The sequence below is a fragment of the Schistocerca americana genome, chromosome 1 (genome assembly GCF_021461395.2).
Source record: "Schistocerca americana isolate TAMUIC-IGC-003095 chromosome 1, iqSchAmer2.1, whole genome shotgun sequence".
Taxonomy (NCBI): Eukaryota; Metazoa; Arthropoda; class Insecta; order Orthoptera; family Acrididae; genus Schistocerca; species Schistocerca americana.
The window spans coordinates 1,079,248,743-1,079,270,232 of record NC_060119.1 but is presented as its reverse complement, the minus strand read 5'-3'; the positions used below and the strand labels follow the sequence as shown (position 1 = coordinate 1,079,270,232).

The 21,490-nt window shown below is 39.8% G+C and overlaps 1 protein-coding gene across 1 annotated transcript in view; it reads right to left on the bottom strand.

The window, feature by feature from the left end:
* Positions 1-464: 464 nt before the first annotated feature.
* LOC124617679 (SEC14-like protein 2) overlaps positions 465-21,490 on the bottom strand; it is a 264,785-nt gene continuing 243,759 nt past the window's right edge. Inside the window, exons 8-10 of the mRNA XM_047145285.1 lie at positions 17,978-18,126; positions 1,780-1,931; positions 465-714 (exon numbers count right to left, since the gene is read on the bottom strand). Coding sequence (XP_047001241.1) covers positions 602-714; positions 1,780-1,931; positions 17,978-18,126 — 414 coding nt within the window. The 3' untranslated portion in view covers positions 465-601. The remainder of the gene's footprint in view (positions 715-1,779; positions 1,932-17,977; positions 18,127-21,490) is intronic.

The window sequence follows — 21,490 nt, the reverse complement described above, 5'->3', positions numbered from 1 at the left end:
ATCCTGCAAACATTTGATGATAGCATCTATTGGTGTGGGTTGCATGTAAGACATTGTTAGTGTGTCAGCTGTGCACTTTTCAAGCTTCTGTTGGCCACCTATATAACTCTTTAGCTAGCAGTCTGATGAGCAACAAACTGCATGGTATGTGGGCAAAGCTCATTCTTGTGGAGATAAGTGAATAAAATTCATCTCCAGGACCAAAAATGTTGAGCATCAGTGGATAAAGGTCAAGAATATTGTTCAACACACTTTAGACAGGTAGATGCCAAGCAAAGTTATGAGGAAATGGATAGACTATCTTTTCTAGCTTAACATGAGTCACCTGGCATAAAATATCCCAAGACTGTGCAAGCTGGAGGAATATGCTGATAGTCTATCTCCCCCCTCCCCCCTAAGGTTCTCAATTTTTACATAGATGTGAGGTTGGGCTTCAAAAGGTGATTCTGAAATGATAAAAGGTATTTGTTTAAATAAAATATTTAATGGTTTATATATACAATTTATACATTGTTGAAAAATACAATGCTGATGGTTATTGAAGGATTGTTGTCATGACTTCAAAGACAGTTTGTTGTGTTCACTGAGGTTGCCATGAGTTTCATTCTTCAGTGAGTGCCTCTTCTTTTGTTTCTACTGGAGGTACAACACCAACAGAGTAACTGATCTTCTTGCTCCTTAGGTAACTGTAGCTGTTATCGAAGATTATCGTGTCTGTTAAAAATAAAAATTTCACATTAAATCAGATATTATGAATGAAACTGTTGAGGGCAAAATGTATTTAAATGATTGGTCAGTTTCCTGTTACACCAGCAACTTTGACAATTTGCTGTGTCCTGTGTCTGAGATGATATCTACATCATCCAATAGCCAGAAAACGGTCATCATTCTCAACACCACCTCAGCTGCTTATGATTTACTCTCATTCAGGAATACTGCCTCACACTAAATTATTCATTACTCCCATCCAAGCCTGATGTCAGTCCCTTATAACTCTCAGTCCCTACCTAGTTGACCTCCACCTTCCACATCCCCATTAACTTCATTTTCCCCCATAAAAGACGATAGTTTGAGACACCATCTCCAGATCCCCTCCACTGTAGTCAAGCTGTTTTGTATGAAACTGACTGCTGAAGAAATCACCGTTCCCTCAAAAGGCCTTTCTTCCAGGCCCAAACCCAGCTTCACCATGGTGAACTTGACAAGGGATTAACTGAAGTTGATACCATTTCACCAACTCACAACCACCCTTTCACTTTTCAGCCTAACACAGACCTCATGCTGTGCTATAGATCAGTATGGCACCACAACCTACACTCCAAAAACTAATATAGATGCAAAAGAAATATTGTCAGTATTCTATTTGCAAATGTATGACCTCATCATACTCTAACGAAGGCCTGTGGCCAAAAACTTTATGTGAGTGTCTTAATTGTGCCTGTCAACAATTTGAGGTGTCTAAATTATTTATCATATATTTAAAAATATTTTGTTGTTGGAAATACTTTTATCATTCAAATGATCATGACTTAATTATTTTTCTTGAATGTCTCTCCTTCAGGTTATGTCCCTTACTTCCTTGACAATTGCTTATAGAATAAAAATGCCTGTGCTACAGAATAAGCAAAGAAATAATCATTTGAAGATTGGAGAAAAGTTCCATTGTTCCAACTTCGTTAATGTAAAACATTTGTATGTGTACTATTATCTTTGTTAGTTTTGTGATTATATAAAGTACATTATTGTTAGTATGATGTGCTGTACAAATAAAATACTTACATGTTGCTGGCGCAGAACATGTTATGACTCCCATTTCTTCTGATAGATGGCTGTTGACTTTTCGTATGGGAATTTCTTCAGACTCAATGCCTTCTTCATTTGTACAAGTGATTCCAAATTTGATGTCATGATTCTCAGTTCTGAATCCCCACCTATGGAATAATGTCACTGTTTTAATATGGTGCTGATAATTTTAAGAAATACACTGCCTGGCAAAAAAAGTGGAGTGCCACAAAGGGAGGAGGAAATGAAATGAAACCTCAAATGTTGAGATTGTCAGGCTTACAAAAAAGTTGGTTGTATAAGCCCACCTATCAGTATGGGTGATTGCACTGACTTGATTGGGAAGGGCATCATAAAGCCATTGTATCCTCTCTTGAGACAAGATTGGTCACAAATGTTGTAACTGATTCTTGATGTACTGGATCCTCAGGCAGAGCTGACATCTTAGCTGGTCCCACGCATCTTCTATTAGGAACAAATCTGGGGATCTCTATGACCATGGGAGTATCTCAACAGTATGCAGACAGTTCACAGAGAGTGCCGTGTGTGTGTGTGGATGAGCATTGTCCTCATGAAAAATGGCACCATGAGAGGTAAAACATGGGGATGCAGGAGGTTATGCCATTAAAAGCTCAATCACCACCAGCCGTGACTTTAAATAATACCTGATGACTCCCCATACCATGATGCCAAGAGAAGAATAGGTCCTCTCTCCAAGCTGCCACCAACCAACTGATGAACGTCATCAGGGGTAGCACAGACTTCATTGCTGAACACAATACAATGCTATTCATCAGTAGTCCATGATTCCTGGTCACAGCACCACTCCAAATGAGGACATTGTTGTTGTGGTTTTAATGGCAGCCTATACACAGGACAGTAATTTCATAGCATGGCTGCTGCTAGTCTGACCAATGGTGTGGGGTGACACAGGATGTTTCAGGGCTTTCATTAATTGTTCTCAGAAGTCAAATGCAACTGTGAATGGTTCATGATGTGCTTGGTGTGCAATAGAGCAATACTCCCTTGTGCTGATCAGTCATGGTCACCAAACCCTTGATGACGAATGTGCCTGTCCTCACATTCTGGAAATGTTCCTGTTGATTGTAGTTGGCTACTTCGTTAATGAACTATTAACTTCAGACTATTAATTCACTCATCTTGTTGTTTCTCTGTGACAATAATTTTGAACAGCTCTGACTTTTGTCACTGAAATTCTGCAGCAGCCGCTGGAAGTCAAGAGCTGTGAAAAATATCCAACTTTGAAATAAACATGGCACTTCTCAAATTAACATGGCATGTATTTGAACTCTCAAATACAAGGATTCTTCATACTATTTTCTGTATAGCAAACACCTCAATAATCAATGTGAAATGTCAAACTGACAGCTTGAGGTAAAACCACAGGATGCTAGTATCTATTTGAAAGATAACAGGACTATCTTGTTTTTCTCCATGATGTCATCTCCATCGTCCCAGCCCTCTTTACTTGATGGTTCTGTCTTCTTCTTCAAGCAAGGATGATGCAACATTAAATAACTGTCAGACCAGCAATTACCATAATGCATAACAAAACAGCCACCATTGCCCCTTCATGAAGACACATTGTGTCTGTCCACACCAGTTTGTAGGCACTGGCAATAACAAAAAATTCCAAACAGTCTATGATCCTTCATTACTTAACTAATGGAAATACTTTTAACTGTTTTGATCAACGTTTTTTTCGTTTAGGCAGACATTGGATAACACATCGCTTTACCAAACTGATATGTTACACCACAAGTCCCATGAAATACATCAGGCCACCGTCACATCAGAATGCTCCAAAAAACTGGATATGGCACAATTTAATCAGTTGGACACATGGAGACTCAGATTGAGTTCCCTTTCAAACTCTGTCAGGTGCTGGTAATGCTTTATCACATGACCCATTGATAGTGTGTATGGTATGAAGTTACATTGACATCAGACCATGCTTTCTGGTTGCTTCACTTTTTTTATCAGGCAGTGTGTAAAGGAATTTTAATTCTGAGGAAACACAGTTGGTAATTGTTAGTGTTAAGTGCTGCCATGGATACAATGTTACAACTGAATTTGATGGCCCATTAATACAAATTGTAAAGATGTGCTTCACAATTTGTCCGTAATGAGGAAATATTTTGTCAGTTACATTTCAAATGATATCAGTACATGGAAGAGTTAGTACGATAATGATGTTCTGATTGTGGGTAATAGAAAATGCTCATAATCTGAAAATAAAAGATCAAACCTGCTGCCTCTTATTTTACAATTGTTATTGTACAATAATAAACTGAAAAAATAAGGCTGAGTAAAATATGTCCATGATCATAAATGAAGCCCTTTGACATCAATATTCTCTTCTTTTTTTAAAAATAGGTTTAAGCATATTACTCCTGGGTCAACAGGGTACGCAAAAGAAGTTTACAAACCAATATGACACCATAGTTGACAAATGTTGACTTCATTTATGCTTACAGAATTATTTAATATTTATAGCTGCAAGTAAATTCTTTATTGGTTACATGGTACATACAGTCATGCTACCTACAATATAAATGTGCATCATGCTCAAGCTTGCAAAATTATTTCTCCATTTCAAGGCCTTAATGGCCAAAAGCTTTAATTGTGAGAGTCTTTTTGCTGTGCCTATCTGCGACTCAGCTTCTCCACTATATGGCGAGTAGCACTTTCCTTTTCATGATATTATTGCCTTAGTAGTGATTTTTTTTAACTTTTTTTTTTTTTCAAGTATTGGTGAGATCAGTACTCAAAAACCTGAGACATTAACATTTTTGGAGCTCCTACAAGTTTGATTGTAAAATCAGGCACTGCGACACTCATCTAATAGGATAAAAAGAAAAAATTCTTTATGTGACAATGGCTTCCCCAAAATCTATTTTAACCTGCTTGACACACATTACATTAATATCCCCCCTTGATTTTAACATTTTTTTAGCACACTATGGAAGATGTATTCAATATACAATGTTGGAATTTTATTCTGTAGTTACTGATCAGTGTTTGGGACTGATATATATCTTTTTGAAGAAAATTTGTATTATTTTGTGCCTATTTTTTATGTTTCTTGCTCAAACAATAGTGTTTTCCTCTTTTTTTCCTACTTTACCTTATTGCTTTCTTTTGTCAACAAGCTTCTTTCTCCACCAAGCAGCTTGTCCATCCCCTTCAGTAGATCTTACGATGCTTATTATTTTTTTCAATTCCCCAGACAATGTCAAGTTCTGAGCTTTTCTTTTGTTTTCTTCAATGCCACTTAATCATGTAGGTTACTCTATAAGAATATTAACTACAGCCTTTTTGATATTCCTTTTAAACTGTGCTTGTCTGTATCCACTTGTTACTACATTATAACAGTGGCGTAAAGCTAGTTCGCGTCCGTAGTAGAATACTACACGTGCACCCTGGGTAACGGCTAAATGAACTAGCAAAGTACAGGCGACCAGATAATCCTTAGTTGGTCTCCTGGTCACGGCAAATCACGATGAATTCTAGCAAAACGAACCCTTTGACTAGAGAACTCGGATCGCTGATTCGAGTCTGCCACCTGAATATTGAAGGTATAAGTAGAGCCAAATGCATGTACTTGCATAAAGTTTTAACAAAGAACGACATTGATGTAGTCGCAATTCAGGAGACCCATACTGAAGATGACGAGCAGCTAAGATCAAGGGGCATAATATCTGGCTATGACCTAATAGGCGCCACACACCACAGACATTATGGCACGGCAACATACGTCAGGAGAAATATCGAAGAAGTGGCTCTCGTATCAACATCTACCACAAACGAGATTCACGAAGTCATTATAAAAGTGGGTGAAGTCACAATAAATAATATATACAAGCCTCCAGGGCAATCGTGGCCCCCACAAGCCCTTCAAATCCTGCCTCACCCAGCAATATACGTGGGTGACTTTAATAGCCACCATGAACTGTGGAAATATCGAATATCTGACCAAAACGGTGAAGACCTGGTGAAATGGACAGAAGATCATAATACTCAACTAATCTTTGATGCCAAAGACCGAGGTATATTTAAATCAGCCGCTTGGCTAACTGAGACCTGCCCTGACCTCAGTTTTGTTACAACTGACAAGAACAACAAACCCCTGCCGGTCTCTCGCAGGGTACTTGAGGATTTCCCCCACTCTCAGCATCGTCCAGTGCTCTTAGAAATAGGTCTTACTATTCCCCTGATATCCTCTTATCCTCGTCCTAGATGGAACTTTGGGAGGGCAGATTGGGCTGCTTTCTCGGAGAAACTTGATAAATGCCTTGGATGGATACCCCCAACGTATAAGAACTACGAAAGATTTGTTGGAGCCGTCATCAGCTCAGCTAAAGTTAGTATGCCCAGAGGATTCAGAAACAAATATGTGCCAGGATGGAGCGAGGAAAGTGAACGCCTTTATAGACAGTTTCTGGACAATGGGGATAAAGAAATTGCAGACGATCTATTACATAGCCTAGACGCGGCCAGGCGTGCTAAGTGGATGGAGACCGTGGAACAAATGGATTTTACAAGATCAAGCAGAAGGGCGTGGTCTTTGCTTCGGAGACTTGGAGGTGGAGGTAAAAATCTGCGAATGACCAGCGCTATGTCTCCAAATACAGTTGCGGTTCACATCAGCAAGACGTCCAGGGCCCCAAAGGAACGAGCCCATACTATAAAAATTAAAAAGGAGCTTAAAGAGGTAAAATCGACAGCAGAGAACAATACATCTTATTCCCAACCCTTTTCAGTCGAAGAGTTAAATATGGCCCTGAACGATATAAAACCAGGAAAGGCCCCAGGGTTTGATGGGATTCACCCAGAATTTCTGCTCCACTGTGGTAAATTTGCAAGATTATGGCTTGTGCGATTCTTCTCTAACATGTTGCAAACTGGAAAAATTCCGCACACTCTCAAAAAGGCTAAAATTGTTGCCATATTAAAACCGGGCAAACCGAGAGACCAACCTCAGAGCTACCGCCCAATCGCCTTACTCAGCATGATCTATAAATTACTGGAGAGACTTATGTACAACAGAATGAACAAAGTCATCCTGGAGGCTGTACCGGTAGAACAGGCGGGCTTCTGGCCGAAAAGAAGCTGCACGGATCAGGTCCTTGCTCTAACAACCTACATCGAGGCGGGCTTCCAAAGACAGCAAAAAACGTCAGTGGTATTTGTTGACCTGGCGGCGGCGTTCGACACTGTCTAGAGACAGGGCCTGATTTATAAGCTCCTCCGCATCGTGCCATGTCTAAAAACGGCTAACCTTATCAACGAAATGCTCTGCAATAGACCATTCCAGGTTGTCATCGGTAACAACAGAAGTAAATTCATGAAACTTAATAATGGCCTGCCCCAAGGTTCAGTACTGGCTCCACTGCTTTTCAGCATGTATATAGCCGACATGCCTAGGACGAGATCCAAAATGTTCGGATATGCGGACGACTGGGCCTTGGCCACACAACACCGAGTGATGGAGGAAACTGAGATCACACTATCCAGCGATTTGACCACTCTAGGAAAATACTTCCGTGACTGGAGGCTCCAACCCAGCCCATCCAAAACAGAGGCCACTTGTTTCCACCTGAATAAGAAATTAGCAAACAAAGAGCTCAAGATCCGCATTCTTCCATATAACAGAACACCAAAGTATCTGGGCGTGACACTCGATAGAACATTGAGCTATAAACAACACCTTGTAAACACTGCTGAAAAAGTCAGAACTAGAAACAACATTGTCCAAAAGCTTTGTGGCACTAGTTGGGGGTCCACTGCCTCCGTTCTGCGTAGCTCTGCACTAGGACTTGTCTATTCTGCAGCAGAGTACTGTTCCCCAATATGGTTAAATAGTGCTCACATCAAGAAGGTGGATGCAGTCTTGAACCAAACGATGAGGATTATCTCTGGAACGATCAGGTCAACTCCTGTCCAATGGCTGCCTGTATTGAGCCATATCCCGCCGCCACATTTGCGCAGAGAACACGCACTTGTCAGGGAGTGTCGAAAAATCCAAAATAGCCCAGATCTTCCTATCCACACCCTGAGTAATGGAATTGAGCAAAATAGATTGAAATCCAGACACCCCCCTCTCGCAAGTGTCAAAGATCTGGTAAAGAACGCTTTTATTCTTGAGGACCGCTGGAGAGAAGAATGGGAGGAAAAGACACCGCCTCAGGTTAACACCTTATTGGGAACATCTAACAGACCTCGGGGCTTTGACTTGCCCCGCAAAATCTGGTCTACCCTTAACAGGATCAGGACGAGCCACGGCCGTTGTGTGGACTCCTTGTACAAATGGAGCATAGTGCCATCACCACAGTGCGACTGCGGCGCTGACAGGCAGACAATTCACCATATCGTGGTAGAATGCCCTCTGAGGGCCTACCCTGGGCCAACAAGGGACTTCATGGATGCGACTAACAGTGCAATCGATTATATTTCTAACCTAGATGTTTGTTTGTGATATTGTAACTGTTTTGTGTGTTATGTACTTTTAGATTTTTCATACGTGATTTGTACTTGCCATACGCTAAATAAATAAATAAAAACAGTGGATATTTTGTATTTTTCTTCATTGCATGTTTTAAATCTACTTTAAGAATTATAAATGTCTTACTCCACTGTACTTTCTCTTATCACAAGTGCTGTGAAAGCAACCAAACCTTACTTAAGTTGTTTGTCACTACAAAGTAAAATTGCTTTTTTATTACATTTCCCTTTTGCTTAACGTTCTATTCAATGTAATTACCACATTTCGTCAATTTGCTTCCTTAAGCGATATGACTATTGTGCTTTTCAAGAACTCTGGGGTTAGCTGCATAGACTGAGGATAACAAATAATAACTGTTATGGTTCTTAAATTTTCAACTCATTTGAGCAACTAAGAAAATATATCTGAAGTTGAAACCATCAGATTTTTTTACATTTGTGGACGTCAGTCTCATATTTCTATGCTAATAGAAAGCCCTTCCATTTCATATGGGCTTTCACTGCGTACTTGTGATTTTTCTATTCACTTCTTTGAGATAATCAGCAGCTCCATATATTGACTTTATATTTCTGTGCAACAATTTCAGTCTTATAATGCCTGGCTAGTAAGAAAAGATCAAAATCCAAACTGCAACTAGATGAAAATCAAAGAAAAGATTATGACCAAGTTCGTAACAGACTGATAGGAACATGTAAAAGCTGACTGGCTGAGAGGAATTTAAACAATGATGTGTCAGCTACAAACAAGGAGAATGATGAGTGAAAAGTGAGAGATTGAGAAAAAAAGTAAATCTCATTGGGAAAGAAAGCACCATGTAAAAGCTGTGATCGAATCTAAATACTTTTGGGTTAAAAGAGACTACTCACTGATAAGATGAAGTATTGAGTCATCAATAGCCATACTCAAAAGAAAGAGTAATCCTTTTACAAGAGTAACACACACACACACACACACACACACACACACACACACACAATGCCTACTCAGTACTGTTGATGCCACCTGCCTGTAAACCAACATCCCTCATGCCTGTGGTCTTGCTGCTATTGAACACTACATCTCTGAGCATCCTTCAGATACCAAACCCACCACCTCATTCCTTATACACCTTACTGACTATATCATGACTCACTACTTTTTCTTTGAGGCAAAGGTATACAAACAAATCCTTAGCGTAGACATGGGCATCTGCAAGGCATCCCCATATGCCAACCTGTTTATGGGTCATCTAGAGGAAGCCTTCCTAGCTCCCCAAAATTCCCAGCCCCTAGTCTGGTTCAGGTTCATTGATGACATATCCATGATATGGAATCAGGATGAAGACACCTCTCCCATCTGCTTCATCTGGTCCTCATCTACCCAACATGTCATCTTCCTGGATGTTGACCTTCATCTCTGTATCAACCAGCTGTCATCCATTTCACACCAAAAACACTGTCCCATACAGCCTACACACTCATGAATGATGTATTTTCAGTGACAAGAACTCCCTCGCCCTGTACGTTGAAGATCTCATGAAGGTCTTCACATACAGGCACTACACCCTCCCTCATCCTCCCACCCTGCCCCCCCCCCCTCCCTTATCTTATAGACCTAGTCAACAAACATATTTCGTATGCCATATCCTCATACTCTTCCAATCCTCAAACCACAAACCACTCTCAAGAATCACCTGCAAAGAAGGACCCTCTCTCATCACCCAATATCAGTTTGGACTGGAGCAACTGAACCATATGCTGCTATGGACTTTGATTATCTCTCATCAAGCCCTGAAATGGTAGATTTCCTACAAAAGGTTCTTCCCATTCCTCCTAAAGTGGTGTTCCACTGCACACCAACTTACATGACATCTTAGCCATTCCTGTGCCATTTTAGGTGTGTTGGCTTGTTCTATGTTTTACATCCTTGCCTACTGGCACGGTCCTCCTCCATCTAGTCACCAGGTGGCCCCTTTGTAGAGTCTTTGGTTGTATCCTTGGCCAGCTTGTCAATGATCTTGGCGGTCAGTCAGTCATAGTCAGGGAAGAGAGAGAGAGAGAGAGAGAGAGAGAGAGAGAGAGAGAGAGAGAGAGAGCCACATGAGATGTACGGTGGGCTGTGCACAGAGATTATGTGTGAACAGTTGTCTAAGCAGCTGGTTGTCACTAAAATCATGTTGATCAGCAATACTTGGGCCTAAGGTTGACACAGCCAATCTACCCTGCATTAAGGAGGCATAGTTGCTGATATGGGCATTGGAGTGCTGTTAATTTTCTATTGCCATCTGGTCTTCCCTTGTGAGTAAGGTACTCATTACTTGATTGTTGCATGTGCTCCTGTGTTGAAGTTGCTTCCTAAACTGGATTTCCTGTGTTTCTCCATCACTCTGTTTCAACAACTGAATTTACTTTTTGGTGCCTCTGTTTGACATTATTTGAGTGCCACATTTGTGTGTTTTAAAATTTCCTTTAATTACAATTTGTTCAGTGTCTGCTTATTAGTTAGCTAGGTTTGAAATTGTCATATGTTCTAGGCTGTCACGCATGTTAGTGACCACTGAGGTTGAAATTGAGTCTGATTTGTAATGGAAGTTGCTTTCTGTACTGATGTAGCAACTATAGAATTGCCTGCAGCTGTAGTAAGTAGATATTAGCTGTCAGCAAATCTTGGCTCTTTGAATAATTGGGTTTCCTTACTCTGGTGAGATTTACACTTTCAGGAAAATTAATATTTGTTTCAAATATGATTGCAATTATTCGAGTGCTATTATTCAAGATTCACTTGTTACCTTCTAAGTCAGTTAAGTTAGTTTGGCTGAGGGTTGTGTGTGATTATCACATTAAATTGTTGACTTTTATTGTAAGATTAACTAGTTAACCAGAATTTTACCAATAATTATTAATTATTATTACACATAAGATTTGGTGAGGGCTTGGGGCCACGATCTTGTTGAACTTTGGTGTTGGTCTGAGCATTTTCATATGTTCTATGGTTATTGTGTATAATTTACATCTTTGCTTGTTTTCTCTCAGCCTTCCAAGCTGTTTGCAGCATTTGGAGATGCTGCTCCAGGGTCTTATTTGTTACCCAGCGGTCCACCAGATGTAGACTGTCTGTGTTGGTTGTGTGTAGCATGCCACTTCCCATCTCACCATAGACTCTGAAACATTATGGCTTCCTGGTCTGCTACGGCATCCTGTATAAGTTTAGTTTCTATCTCATAGCAGTGAGGCATTAATTTAACCAGTTGTGTCCATTATTTTTGTCATCTTATTCATAACTGCCCTGCTGCATCTACTCCTTCAAAGGTCTCTCTGTCTGAAGTTTGGATTTTTTAACGTAACAGTTTTAATGTTGGTGTAATGCTCAGTTGTTGAATGCTATTTTATTATTATTCCATGCCACTACCTTGAATATGCCAAGGAGCCTTCCCCGATTCATAGAACGTTATCAAATTAATTGATTCGCTTTGGACAGGGTTGTAAGGAATTTGTGTTTTTTTTTTTAATTTTATTGAACCTATTGTGTGTTTATCTGTAAATCTGAATTGAGCAGTTTCCATTTTTAATGTATTTTTAAGAATGCTCTATATTTATGGTGGTGAGATGGAGTAAAAGTATTCAAATGAAACATATTTCGCCAGGTAGCCTTCACTGATTGATCAAATGTTTCCAGAATTGTGAGTTAGTTTTGGCCAGTGTTACAAGTAATCTTTTTAACAATATTATGAAAAGGAAAGTTGCCACTCACCATAAAGCGGAGATGCTGAGTCACAGATAAGCACAACAAAAAGACTGTCACAAACAAAGCTTTCAGCCCGTAAGGGCTTCATCAAAAGTAGACAACGGACACACACACACACACACACACACACACACACACACACACACAGAGGCATGCACCCACACACATATACTCACACTCATGCAAACACAACTCACACACACATGACTGCAGTGTGTATGAGTTGTGTTTGCAGGAGTAGTGAGTGAGTGAGTGAGTGAGTGAGTGTGAGTGTGTGTGTGTGTGTGTGTGTGTGGTTGTTGTGCCTATCTGCGACTCAGCATCTCCACTATATGGTAAGTGGAAACTTTTCTTTTCACAATATTGTTACATTCTATCCTGGATTTTCCATTGTTTGAAGTAAATTTTTTACTTATTTTTATTGAAACTATTCTTCTGTTTACCTGTAAATCTGAATTGAAGAGTTCCCTTTTTAATTTATGTTTGAACAATGCTCTATATTTGTGGTGGCAAGATTGAGTGAGAATGTGTTTTGTCTGTCAGTTTAATTATAAGATTTGTCTGTGCAATAAAATATTGTTGAACTTTTGTCAAGTAACAAATGACTTTTGATAAATGGCCAGCACCTTCCTGTGCCAGTTTAGTTGTTCCTTTATCCTGAGGCATCCACTGACATTTCACCACTCCTACTCCAAACCTGTTGCCACAGGGATCCTATCCCTGCAAGGTGCAAGACCTACCCAATCCACCCACCCAGCATCTCCTACTCCAGTCTTGTCACAGGTTTATCCTACCCCATCAGAGGTGAGGCCACTTATGAAAGCAGCCATGTCATACCAACTCTCCTGCAAACACTGTACAGCTTTTTACATTGGTGTGACTACCATCTGGCTGTCCACCAGGATGAATGGCCATTGCCAAACTGAACCCAAGAACAAAGTTGACTATGTGGCAGCATAACATCCAGCTGAGCACAAAAAGCTCAATTTCAATGGCTATTTCACAAACTGGGCCCATCTGGATCCCTCTCTCCACCACCATGATCTGTAAACTACGCAAGTGGGAGTTATCCTCACAATATATCTTTCACTCCTGTAATCATTCTGTCCTCAATCTCTGGTGACCCACTGTCCCCACACCCTCCAACCAATAGTTTTTCATTTGCTCTGTTCAGTCACCCCTCCAAATTCACATCCCCATGTCACATTCAGCATGCATTGCTCCTCACCGGGTCTGACAACTGTGTGTCACGTACCTGACCTGTATACCTGCCACCACTCTCTCCTGCATTCCTAGTCAGCAAACTGGCTGCCTGCCTCCATGATGGTAGCCACCCAACCTTAATCCCTCTCCCTGCCTCCCTCTCCCTTTACCCAACCCACCCGACACTACCCCTATGGAAAAATGGTCTATCTACTGAAATGCAACTCTAGAACTGGAAGAGAAAAATGGAAAAGAAAGAAACTTAAGGAGGGAAATGAAATAAAAGCAAGAAATTGTGGGTAAGGGAAAGATAAGCCATGGAAAGAAGCCATTAGTAAAGGGAATAAGAAACGAGTGGACAACAGCTGGAGAGATTAGTAAAACCTGAGCCCTGGTGAGTGGCAGAATGAAGCACATGCTAAGATTGTGTTGTTAAGTGTTCAAAGCTTTGGGATATTGTCTCTGGAAAGAAGATGTTCTATTCTCGCTAACTGCATCACTTCTTTTTGCTACAAGATGAGAGTCAAGGATCCAAAACCTAATGAATCAGCAAACGTATTTCTTGCTCTCAGTCAAATGACACTTGTCATGCCTATGTCTCTTCCACCCATGAGCAACTGAATCACGTTTTCCACCAGGGTTTCAACTACCTCTCATCATGTCTGAAATAAGGAATGCCCTACTCACTATCCTTCCCACTCATGCCACAATGGCATTCCATCACCCACCGAACTTACGCAACATCACCCCTTCACAATCCCTGCTCCCAACCCCTTGCCTCATGGCTCATATCCCTGTAAAAGAACTAGATGCAAGACATGTCCCATGCATCCTCCCACCACCACCACCACCACCACCATCACCACCACCTCCTACTCCAGTCCAGTCACAAGAATCACCTATCCCATCAGAGGCAGGGCTACCAGTGAAACCAGTCATATGATCTATAAGCTAAGCTGCAACCACTGTGCTGCCTTCTGCGTAGACATGACAACCAACAAGTTGTCTATCTGCATGAATGTGCCACTGACAAACTGCGGCCAAGAAACAGTTGGACCACTCAGTTGATGAGCACTCTTCCCAACACAAAATTCTTCACTTTAATGACTGCTTCACAGCCTGTGCCATCTGCAGCATTCCTACCAACACCAGCTTTTCTGAACTGCTCAGGTCTGAATTCTCCGTGTAGTATATCCTACGTTCCCATAACCCATCTGACCTCAATCTTCATCAGCCATTGCCCACCCCAGCACTCTTTTCCACCAACATACCCACAACCTTTTCACTTCTCTTCTTTTGCACTGCCACCCCCCCCCCCCCCCCCCAACTGCCTACCCTCCATCTTACTTCCAACTGCATTTAGCTGCCTACCCTCTCTCCATCTCATCCTTGTATCCTGGATTTTCCATTGTTTTATTTTTCAGTTATATCTTATAACATAATTATAACAACAAAAACAATACCATCTCATATTACATCTCTTCCTTTCGAAAACATGCCTTTACACTATCAAACCTAAGGTCTCACAAAGTGTTTCTTGAAACCTGCTTGTCCCTTGGAGTTACTCCAAAAGGCCTAACACTATAAGTCCCCATTTCTGGGTGCAATCCTACCCTACACCAGGCTCTTTTACAGTTTCAAATACAGCAATCTCTTACTCTTACTCAGCTAATCTGTGATCTATATGCCTCATCAGCAAATTTCCACTCTACCAGACTTCACTCCTCCTACAAAATCCTGCAGTTATCTGCCCCTCATGTTTCCTTGAATGGTATCATCCACCAAGCCAACTTCAAACTGCAACAACATGCCAGACTTCACCTCAAAAAGCAATCCCACCTTCTCCTAAACTACCTGAACAGCAGTATTTCCCTTCCTGTTCTTCTGCAGCTCCCTAAACAGCCACACCATCAACCACTACCCCTCTCCTACAAACTGAGCTTGGCCAACCTCCTTAACATCCCACAGCCTTAATCACAGCCTCCAAGACGAAGAATAGCCCATAATCCCACGAACCAGTCACAACAGAACAGTGTCCTTAACCTCTCATCTAAAGCGCTCTCCCCTCCTGAATTATCTGTGTTATCTAAGGGCCTCACTTTCAGCCCTAAACCTGCATTTGATAATGCCTCTTTGGTGAAGGACATCCTTTTCTTCACATGTAATACCCATTGGAAATATCACTTTGCAACCCACCCCAAGACCTTTCCAACAGTAAACCTGACATTGAACCCTGCCTCGAACAGTTCAGACCACGATCTCAACTTGATCCACCACCACTACCTCAAAATCATCCCTTACAAGCCTTCAAAGAATTCCTCACATCCAGCATTGCCTTACAACCTTTCCTCAGGTCCTCAGGTCCTTACGCTTGTGTCTGTATATGTGTGGATGGATATGTGTGTGTGTGCGAGTGTATACCCGTCCTTTTTTCCCCCTAAGGTAAGTCTTTCCGCTCCCGGGATTGGAATGACTCCTTACCCTCTCCCTTAAAACCCACTTCCTTTCGTCTTTCCCTCTCCTTCCCTCTTTCCTGATGAGGCAACAGTTTGTTGCGAAAGCTTGAATTTTGTGTGTATGTTTGTGTTTGTTTGTGTGTCTGTCGACCTGCCAGCACTTTCATTTGGTAAGTCACATCATCTTTGTTTTTAGATATATATTTCCTATGTGGAATGTTTCCCTCTATTATAACTATATATTTATTTACTTTCTTATCCTTTGCCCATGGGCTCCAGCCAATAATTTTCAGCTGAGAGTAAAGGGTGCATCATACAATTTTATATATACAATAAGTGTACAGCAAAGAAAACAGGATTACATTCATAGATACATATGAAGTTCTTACATATTTTATGTTACTGTACAATAGCTAATATTTAATTTGACATTTAATTTTCACTCATAGTGTTCTCTGTAAGATACACTTTAAAATGACTGTTATATAAATTTAATTCCTTTACTTCCTTAATTGATTTTGGATGCTTGTAGGAAACCTTTTTCCTGCTTCATTGGGAGCACTCATTGTAAATTTCAGATTTTGCTGTCTTGTGTAATAATTCTCCTTTCCTCTTGTTGCTTGGTCATGTATTCTTTATTTAGGAGGTGTTTATCACTTATTCTGACTGCTAGTGGCACTAGGTGACACATTTCCACTTTGTATGGCAGCTGTGCACCAATTGAGCATCGTGTAATTCTGACCTCTCTGGTCACACAAAAGAGAGTGCTGTTGGGCCTATATGCACAGTACCTGCCTGTCATTTGAATCATTTATTACAGTTCTGCTGTTCTTATCATGACATGTTGCAGACCATTGTTTCTAAATGTTTCACTTTTTACGAACAGTAGTGTATCTCGGATTAAAGTTACCAGGAAATATGTAATGGAATGAGTGTGTCATGATTATGGTAGGGAAGGTGAATGGTTGACTTTGGTTTATTGGGATCATTTTAGAAAAGTGTGGTTCATCTGTGAAGGAGGCCACATATAGGACTATATTTTTGATTACTGCTCAAGTATTTGGGACCTGCTCCAAGTTGGAGTAAAGGAAGGCATTAAAGCAATTCAGAGTCAGGTTGCTAGATTAGTTACTGGTAGGTCTGAGCAACACACAAGTATTACAGAGACGCTTCGGGAACTCAAATGGGAATCCCTTGAGGGAAGGTGGCATTGTTTTTCAAGGACACTGTTTAGAAGATTTAGAGAACCAGCCTTCGAAACTGAGTGCATGCTGATTCTGCAGATGCCAACATGCATTTCATGTAAGGACCATGAAGATAATATATGACAAATTTGAGCTCATATGGATGCATACAAATAGTCATTTTTTTCTCCTCTATTTGCAAGTGGAACAGGAAAGGAAATGACTTAGTGGCACAGGGTACCTTCTGCCATGCGTGCTACCATGGCTTCCGAAGTATGTATGTAGATGTAGATTTTAAACCCATGGATAGTTGCATGGAGTGTGTTGTGTTACAAATGGCCATCTGTGGTCTATATCTGTTTGTCTGGTACATACTCTTAATGTACTCTGCAATCTCGACAGGACACAATCATACTACAATATATCATTTACATAAAATGCATAAAGAGAAAGCAGCTAATCAGAGATCTTTCCCCAACTCCAGTTTGAAAGATGATATTGGCAAATTCAAGATGAACAGTCTCTACCCCATGTGGAATGTATTGATTCTTTAGTATTTTGTGTTCACCTTATACATTGTTACAGTGCTTTTCTTTTCAGGTTGCTAAGAGGTTATTATAACATAAGATTCACATAGCCATTTCTGAAGTATTCAGCACTGGTCCATCGTCCATTAACTCTTTTAATTTTTGGGTGGTTTTATAAGTTTATCTGCTTATGGTTGGTCTCCATTTGTTGGGCACGCTTTTAACTACTACTGTGTATTATTCTGAGTGTCTTAAAATATTTTGAGGCCACAAATCTTTTTCCAATGGTATACAATTTTGAAGAATTTTATAGTAATATAAAAGAAAACTCAAGGATTAGCTCACTTTATGGACACAGTAGTGTCACAAATTTAGATGGAAGGAAGTAAGAAATTAATCTACAGATAAAGATGAGTAAAGCCTATAAACTGAAGAGTACAAAGACTTATTAAAAGATTTTAATACAGCTAGTAAGTATGGTAATGGGAGTAATTACCAGAACAGAAACTTAAGAAAAAGGCCAATGAATTCTGATAATCTCATTGATAAAATAATTATCTGAGAAAAGTTACTCACTTCAGGAAAGAGCCATCTTGTGCAACAACAAATGGAAGTTTTAATTTGTCTCCCTTCTTTATTACAGCAGAAGTGTAATTTTCATTTTCTGCAAGTTTTTCACTGTTTTTATAATAGTATGATTTTGGGATTTTACCTCCTTGATTGATCTGAAATCAAAAATATGTCTAATCAATTTAAACACAACAAATATCTCATTGTATTCATCATCACTCTTCTAGTATGACAATGAAAAATGTGGTATCTTATATATCGTAATGTTTCCTATATTGACAAAACCCACTTTTTGCCTAATTCTTTGTATACACTACCTCGTTTTTCTCCCTCTGTATGGTTTGAACTTAAATTTTGTTATAACTGGATAACAACAACTAATGTTGATCTAGTGTGAAATTTTAATACTACAGTGCGAATAATACAGTGTTCTTGGAATTAGTAGTAAAACTTAAATATGATAAATGGCAACCACTCAACTGCTGCCAGCAACATATGAAAAAAGGTGTAGAGCCTGATGCGAGAGCTCAATGAAGTGAATAAATAGATGCGAGAGGTCAATGAAGTGAATAAATAGACTGCAGTTAATGAGCACAATTTGTAATCACCTCCTGATGATAAACAGTTGGCTTGAGCATTACAGTAAAATTTCAGCAGTGCAATTACGGAAGTTCCGTTTTTTCAGATCAGGTAATTACAAGGTGGCAGTTGATCAATAATTGCGTGAAAGTTATGGCTCTGAGCACTATGGGACTTAACATCTATGGTCATCAGTCCCCTAGAACTTAGAACTACTTAAACCTATCATCACGAGGCAGAGAAAATCCCTGACCCCGCCGGGAATCGAACCCGGGAACCCGGCATAAATGTTGATGAGCCAGTTTACAAGTTTTTATACACTTAATAACACATTGTTTTCCTGTCAACAATAGATTTAAATTACCAATGTGCTTTATTAACAGGATCAATAATGCAAATGCCAGTGAGTACATGAAACTTTTCATAGTGTTTGTAGGAACATGAGAGTGAACTTTAAGTAACACTGTCTTTATTGCAATAATATGCTGAAGCCTTTGTGATAAAACTGTTTATCTAAATAGAGCTCAATCATCAATAACAAAGAACCACTCAAATCAGTGAGTTACATCTGGACAGAATTGCATGTCTTGCAAATTTTTGACATAATGTGCATTCAATGTAAGCAAATTCCCCCACTGAGGACACCTACATATTCAAAGGTTCTAGTCAGCCATGTGCATCTCCCACCAGTAACCGAATACTCTATTGCACACAGTGCAGTATACAACCAAGAGACTCAAACTGCTACCAAATGAACACATGTGGTGGCTTCTTTATTTCAATGTGAGTCACTAGTGACTGGTAGCAGTTTCACAGTGGCCTCATTACATCATGTATATGCTGTAGTAACATTAGGGCAGATATGATTACTTTCAGACTGTAAGTCAGCTGAGAGGTTTTAACAGCTAATAAACAACATTACTTTATCTTCCCTGATAAGTTCTGATTTGGCATTGCCAAGGATGTCTATTATGTGTGGGCACAGTAATATCAACTAGAGGGGGCAAATTCTGCAAGTCCTGTGGAGTAACAGATCTTGACCATAACTAGCATTATGGTTTGAAGATCCATTTGGTATTGACTCAAGTTCCTTGTAGTAGTAATAGGGAGGAGACGGGGGCCTTCTAGTGGAAAAAAAAGTACCACCTATATCCTGAATCTACAGTCTTTACATCTTATGAGATTGTGTTAGCATCATATCAAGGTATCCTAACAGGTAATACAAGTTTTTAATAACTTATGTAATAAAATGAAACACCCGCAGTCAACATTTTGATGTTCTTTTATTATATTGCAACCAGTTTCAGTGACTCAATATACCATCTTCAGGCATAACTGACAATGAGAAGATGAACTCCAATCATATTCATTATTCCATCAGTGGCCAACATCTATCAACTGGCTTCCATAGAATACTGCAACAGTGATGTTGTGTGCGAGTTGGTAGCTGATGATTTCAGATACAACATTGCTATTATACTATTCTACGGAAGCCAGTTTAAAGATGTATGCTGATTATGGGATCATGTATATGATGGGAGGTCACAGTACCAGTTACAGCCTGAAGATGGTGTACCGAGTTACCGAAACTGGTTGCAATGTAATAAAATAACATCAAAACAATGGCTGTGGGTGTTTCATTTTATTACATAAGTGAACAGCCAAAGTCCCACTGACCATTGATCACAAGGATGACTTACAAAAACCTCTCCTGTAGGATGTATATGACTTCAGCTTTGACCCAGTGTTGATCAACATGTGTTGTGGACCAACTGCAACCTGCCTAATGTGAGCATACAAAACTGCATGACTTATTTTTGCAAGGAACTGATGCAACCAGATCTAAGAAGTGGAATATGTTACTGATGTGGACCAGCAGTATTGTTACCGTAGACCCAGCTCCATGACATCCTTGACACATGGATATATAAACACTGAAAACTGTCATGTAGCCAACTGAAACATTAATAAACTTCAGTCAGCATTATGCGTGTGCGTGTGCGCATGCATGTGCCCCCTCCCCCCTCCCCCCTCCCCCCCCCCCCCCACAAACAAATTTACATTCCACTTATTCATGTCAATATCATGAAAAGGATAGATTGCTACTTACCGTATATAGCAGATGCTGAGTCACAGACAGGCACAATAAAAAGACCCTAAACAAGTAAGCTTTCAGCCAAAAGGCCTTCTCCTGCATTAGACAACATAAGTATATACATACATTCATTCACACAAATGCAGCTCACACACAAATGACCACTGTCTCTAGCTGCCAAGGCCAATCTGGCCTCTTTTTATTGTGCCTGTCTCAACATGTGCACTATTCAGTGAATAGCAATCTATGCCTTCCATAATATTGTCATTATTTCATGCTGGATTTTCCGTTGCTGGATTTCACTTACTCATGTTATTGATAACATTAATATTGATTTGAAGGAGTTGTGTATTTTCTTAAATTCATAAAAAATTGTGAGATTTAATTATTGTGTACGAAACCATCACTTTGTAAAATTGAGAAAACCTTTACCATTAAAAATATCTCTTACAGTCATTCATGATGCAACTTGTTCAGAGGAAATTATTCCAGCTTACATTGTCTACACTTCCATTTCAAACTACTACTTGCTAATTTTTTTTTTTTTTTCAAGGCACAGTTTTCTGCCACCTATGGATGTACTTTGCAGATGTCTGTTTCAACAAACCATGTCAAAATTTCAAACTGACCAATTCCAAGTGAGACCCAGAGATTCATAGGGCACTACTTAAGTATGTGTTTTGGTTACTACCAATTGCAGTCCCATACATAAGGCAATGAAAGTAAGAATCTTTTGAATCATAAATGTTTTCTCAAGTTGACTAATGTGATATTCTTTGTATCATCTTTTACACTTTTCTCCATAGTTACAGAAATATTTCTAATAATATGTACAAATTATTGCT